Genomic DNA, 6,050 nt, shown 5'->3' with positions numbered 1-6,050 from the left:
AAAAAAAAAAAAAAAAAAAAAAAAAAGTTGGCATTCTCTTTGCTTTAGGGATCCATATCCCACTCCAGGAAATCCAGCATGAATGGGAACACATGTGCTGTTCTGCGAGTCCCGGCCATCCCAGACATGTCACGCACACACACCTGACACATGTCCAGGAGGCCTGATACCCCTGGACGCATCCAGCTCACCATACAGAGGTCAGACTGCTGCACAAAAGCTTTATGGCTGTGCAGTGTACACACAGGGAAAGTTGTCTAGGGCCTCCAGAAGCCTCAGATTAATGACCTAATTAGCTTTTATCCACCTGGGATGAATTACCAAGTAAGAGGATAATAACCAGCAAAGCCTGACATAAGTTGTTCCTTATCTTACCTGGATTTGGCTGGAGATACTCTGTTGATTTGGACAGAAGCTCAGCTACAGCTTTATTAGTGACATCAATTTTCTGAAAAAGAAAAGTAACGGAAAGTTAGCAAAAAGCAAATCTATGACTAGAAAGCTTATCATCTGGTTAGATATTATATACTGTTTGGGTTGACTTATTTTAATTATTTTTATATAAAATATTTTTTAAAAATATATTTTTAAAATTATTTTAATTAAAATAAATCAAATATGATGGCTTAGAATAAAAAGCTATGCCACAGTTGTACCATATGCCAAAAATATATTACTTAGCAGRTAGTATTAGGAAGGGTGAAAAGTTTGTATCAAAATGTAGAGCTCTCCTTAACCTTCAAACCTATTAGTCATRAATACTGCTTATACATCCCAGGCTAAAACTTTCCTGCCAGCCTAACAGTTGTCACTATGACTGCTCATCTCCACAGATGCAAAAAGCTGAAAATACCCYAGCTCACAGTCTTGGGGTCAGCGCCAGTTAATGTAGTAGTTTGCACTGTCTTCTCATTTAATAGCATCTTACATGCTATAAAAATCACATTTCTGGATTGCTTCTCTTTCCTCCCTTAGGGCTTGCACATTACTTTTCCTCTTATAATACAGAGGAGCAAGTAATTATTGTGAAGCCAAAGAAACTGAAACCTAGAAGCCTGTTTAGACCGTAAATTCAGAAAGTGTGTGTTGGAAAAAAGCAACTCACACAAGATCTTTTTCCTTAATCTGCCAACAATAAAAGCTGTAACCTAGGTCTGTGTATATTAAAAATATGTAAGAAAGACAGGGGCAATGAAATAGCACATAAAAGCTGAAAAAGCAGAATCTGGGAGTACTCATAATTCTGGGAGAACTCATAAATGGCAGTGCTAATAAGTGGTTAACAAACACCTCCATTTCCACAGCAAATCATGTTAACTTCTAAACATCTGTAGTATAAYTCCGTAATAAGTGAAAATTTGACCGCAGTGGTTTGATTTTATTGGAAAAAATGTCAGATGGGAAGGGGTGCATTTATGACAACTCACTAAACACTAAAGATCTCTCTCTAGTCCAGTGCAGACAGCGGAGGAAGACAGGTCCCCCCAGTGCTCTGCCCCAGCCTTGGGGGAGCCCCCTTCTCCCCTGGCTGCCGGTGGCTATCACGGGAACCAGCTCCCTTGGCTCAAACGGCCTTTGTGGCTTTTCTACGCAATCTACTGCATGAAACATGTGAAAGATTTTTGATTCTGCAATAACTGAACATGGAAAAAAYAACATTGCTTTCCTTACCCTTTCCATCTCTTGAAATTCTTCATCTAACTTTGTTCCTTCTGCCCCACTTATTTTTTCACTGAACAACTGTGAAAAGACAACAAGAAAAAAAAATACATCACTATTTTATTAGAGAATAATTTGAGAGTTACAGGAATTTCTTCMAAATTAGAAAATAAGCTGCAACCACTTGAGGCAGCGCCATGAGAGAAGAATGACGCTCCTCCTGGAAGGGAAACACGCATTTCAAGAGAGAGGAAAACGCTCGTCAGGAATTCACAAAAATGTCACACGTAAACAAGAAATATTTTTGGTGCTTGAACAGTTAGTACCCTAGTGGCACTGCCAGGAGCACAGCTTTCCGGCACAGGGACSGAGGGCACAGCGGCTTATGGGCAGGCACCAGCTCGAGGAGGGAAATACTGGTGTTCGAGTGGGACTCGCAGGCTTTACACTGCTCTGCCAGGGGTCCTTCTCCAGCAGGCACCCGACGGGTCCGTGGTCTCCTATGGCACCTCCCCATGGCAACTCCTTTCCCAAGGCGAGCGCAGAGGGGCATCRCCCTCCCGCTGAAGCTGTCAAATCCCCCTCCCTCAGCAGCCCATAGGTGTCTCATTACAAATAATCCATTTAGGGGTTGGCAAACGATAAATGCAATGAGGCAACATGATTGCTGGACGATGAAGGCGTAATTAATAATGAATTACTGCATCAAGTGAATAAAATAATGAAATGTCTCTCATTTGGAAGGAATAGAGCTGGACATCACAACAAGCAGCAGAGTGGGGGGGGGGGGTAGGACATTCACGTACTAACGATAATGTCAGAGACAAAAACTCCAGACTCCATAGAAAGGCTGACAAAGACAGAGTTAGTTCTTCTCCAGATACACTGACAAGCAACATGTTTTCAGTAACTGCCTTAGGGTATCCACTGTGTATCCACTGGCACCCTTTGCTTCCTCCGGCTTGCTGGTGGCTGTGCGTGGTCACTTGGACCTCACTGGATTAGTGGCCCAAAACTGGGGCTTGTTGGGTTGCTGCTGCTCTTGCCAGGACTGCAGGGGTGGAACACGTTGCCTCCAGCAGCTGTGGAGTCACCATCCTTGGAGACATTCAAAACTCACTTGGACAAAGCCCTGAGCAACTTGCTCTAATGGGATCTGCCTCAGGTGGGAGGTTGGGCTAGATGACTGCCGGGAGCCCGTCCAACCTGCCCGACTCCCACTCTGACTGCAGTTACAGCGACCTGGGAATGCAGCTGCACAGGGCCAGCAACAGCATCTGCAGCTACACTTGCATACAGATCTGTAAAATGACCTAAATAATGCACAACTGAATATAGGAGCAAAAGGACTGACCAGAAAAGTAAGTTTTAAAAAATTTCTACGCCCAGTTCTATGGAAACATTAACGATTCAGCAGTTTCTAGCCCAAACAGACCCTTTTGCAATAATAACTACTCCGAGCTCCAGTTTCCTTCCAAAAGCAATGAAAAAGMAGAGAGATATGGTAAAGAAAGATCCCCTAAAGTCTATAAACTGTTCTGAGCTCCTGACAGTAAAAATCAGTATAAAATTCTAATGGTTACCATTAAATTTTACCACAACACTTTACTTCATATTGTTATAATCGGAACCCACTTTACTACTCTCACATTAAGAAACACAACCGCTTTTGTCTGATCATACCGAACACAGGAGTTGTAAAACTAGCACTACCATTCTCCCAATTAAAARTCAAAGGATACTCCATTAATTATTGAAAATGGATGCACAAAGGAGACAGCTGCTGAGTTTCAGTTCTCTATTTGACGAGCATCATTTACATGCATTTAATAAAGCTGCAAAATACTTTGAACTTAAATAGAAGCAAGCTCAATGGCAGGGCTCTGTAATTACRAGACAGTATCTACCAGTTTTTACGAGTCAGCTAATCAGAGGCATTACTATCATCACTTGAGACATGTATACTGTGAGAGCTTGGCACTATTTACATGGGAAAAATCCTGACCTTCACTTCTAAATTAGGAACCAGGGAATCAGCCCCCTTTCACAAAGCAGGAGCCAGAATTTGAGGTCTCTGAAAAAAAACATTTCACACAGTGAAGGCCACCACCACTTTTCTGCTCCATTGCAAGAGCTTAAAATTAAGGTCATTCAACAGCGATCTTTCTGGCAGGGCTAGCTAGGGCTCTTCTGGACCAACATTTATGCCCAGAGCATAGCTCTCTACACCTGTGAAACGAGAAATATTTCTTCCTCTCAGATGTCTGTGTAACTCCCTCCATCTCATTGGACTTGCTGTAGTTAGTGAGGCTGTTGGAAAAAATGCCCCTAAATAAGAATATGAAAACCTTTTCAAATAATCAATTACCTCTCCTCCATAGTTATAYACTACAGCAAATTACCACCTCAGTTCCTTGTAAAACTTGCATGCTCTTATGACAGAAAGGTTGACCTTCTGCACACAGATATACTGCAGTGGGCACACAAACATGCCTTGGTTGTAACTCCCTGCTACATCCTGCTGATCTTTCTCATACAACATCATTTCTAATTTTTCAGTATTAGGTATAATCTGTAAGTCTTTGATGGGCTTACTGTGGAATTTTCTTGGAAGACAAACCTAAGACAAAACAAATAGGTTTTGAAAGAAACCCCTCAAAATACTGTGATTTCTAATTAAGCTTTGTACATCCAATTATGGTTGAAAATACAAATTATAATTTTGTTGTGCAACCTCATAAAAGACTGCAAATACTCATCTTCTGGAGTTTATATCCCCACAATTTCTCATGATAAATCTTTTTTTCCCCCATAAACATAATGTTCGTATTTTGTTCTCAGCCTTGTTCTCTGTTAGTCTTACTTTTTTGAGATAATGGATTTTGTTATTTTATTTGTGCTGTTGCAATGAAGCAAGAACACAGAACACGATCTATCTGCAGTTAAAACTAAAATCTACAGCTCACTAAAATTCTGCAGTAAAAAGACCTCAGGCTACCATCTAGTTTTTCAATATTTTATTCAAATTATGTAAAGAATTATACTCATTTTTGCACAGGAATGGTACACTTCTCCATTCTCATATGGATTGTAAAAATGAGCTTCAGAAAAACACTGTCTAATACCAATGCGTTGTATATCATATCATAACCACTCAACTTCTAGTACTATACTTTTCATATTTCATTGAGGAAGGTTACTGAGCACTGGTAACCACCAAGAATCCCAGATCAACAGAGAGCTAATAAAACTCTCAAAACAATTACTCTATTTTTATACAACCACTGGGTATTTTATAGTACAATTCAATATGAGGCTTGCCAGCCAATACCTACATACATGTTCCRGCCTTCTTTTTCACTTGTTTTGCCTTTCTTTTGCAACAACCCTGAACTGGGATTGAACCATCACACTTTGTAGTTCTGCAGCTTCACTTGTTTCAACAGTAGCTGAAAAAGCCCTTTATTAGCCAGCAAAACTCTCCTCTATATAACTCACCAAGAAATCATCAAATACTATTTAATGACTGAAAGAAAGATATATTCTACAAAGACTTGATAGCTTTTAATGGCTTTTCACCAGTAACTGCATTTATTTTATCCTGAAKGAAATATCTGTTGAAATTTTAATGGAAGGAAAAATTCCTATATTTGTAATAAACATGCACAACTGTCAAACCCATGGGGCAAAACTCACATTTCAGGAAAAATCTTTTAACAAAAAAAGCCAAAGCTATGGAAACACAGTTAATTTCTCTTCCTCCCTCTAGAAATTAAATAGAAGATCAATGGGGAAAACTAAGAGATTCCTCCCAAACTTGACATGCAGAAAGCCAGGAAATAATATAACTAGATGGCTACATTTCCCACAGAAACATAGTATTACTGATCCAACTGCACAAATATATTAAGATATACCTTTAAATTCAGTACTGAGTACAAAATACTACATTCCAGTATGGTTAATGCATGATAGCTATGCTTTTCTTAACAAATCATTAAAACTTTCAGTTATTGCCCTGCAAGCATGTAATTGTTTGTCTGGTGTTAATTATTATACATAGAGGATATAATGCAACTTGACAATACTAACGGTTTTCTGAAGAATGTTATTAAAGGCTATCATAAACACAGGGAAGAATAACACAGCTGGCAAGACATCTTCTGGCTAACGAAAAATTGCAGAGYTCAACCTCCTGAGGGGAGAGGGAACACCCCCCTGCTCCCCAAAAAAAGAAAAGGCTTATTCAGATTTAGGGAACCAAGATGCCAGCCCATCTTGCAGATCAAAAGTAGTTTAACTTCAAATATCTGTAATTCCCTGTTTCATGCTTCCAAATTCCACCACAAGGCTATGCAAATTGCTTGCTGCTCCTCCTTCCCGCTTGCTGG

At 39.8% G+C, this 6,050-nt stretch overlaps 1 protein-coding gene across 1 annotated transcript in view; it reads right to left on the bottom strand.

Moving 5' to 3' along the window:
• SH3GL3 (SH3 domain containing GRB2 like 3, endophilin A3) overlaps positions 1-6,050 on the bottom strand; it is a 43,312-nt gene that overhangs the window by 13,990 nt on the left and 23,272 nt on the right. The window contains exons 2-3 of the mRNA XM_085303678.1: positions 1,672-1,740; positions 376-448 (exon numbers count right to left, since the gene is read on the bottom strand). Coding sequence (XP_085159804.1) covers positions 376-448; positions 1,672-1,740 — 142 coding nt within the window. The remainder of the gene's footprint in view (positions 1-375; positions 449-1,671; positions 1,741-6,050) is intronic.

Source organism: Rhea americana, unplaced genomic scaffold (assembly GCF_003343005.1).
Source record: "Rhea americana isolate MKP2758 unplaced genomic scaffold, rheAme1 scaffold_2, whole genome shotgun sequence".
In the NCBI taxonomy this organism is placed as follows: domain Eukaryota; kingdom Metazoa; phylum Chordata; class Aves; order Rheiformes; family Rheidae; genus Rhea; species Rhea americana.
This window is presented reverse-complemented; position numbering and strand designations above follow the sequence as displayed.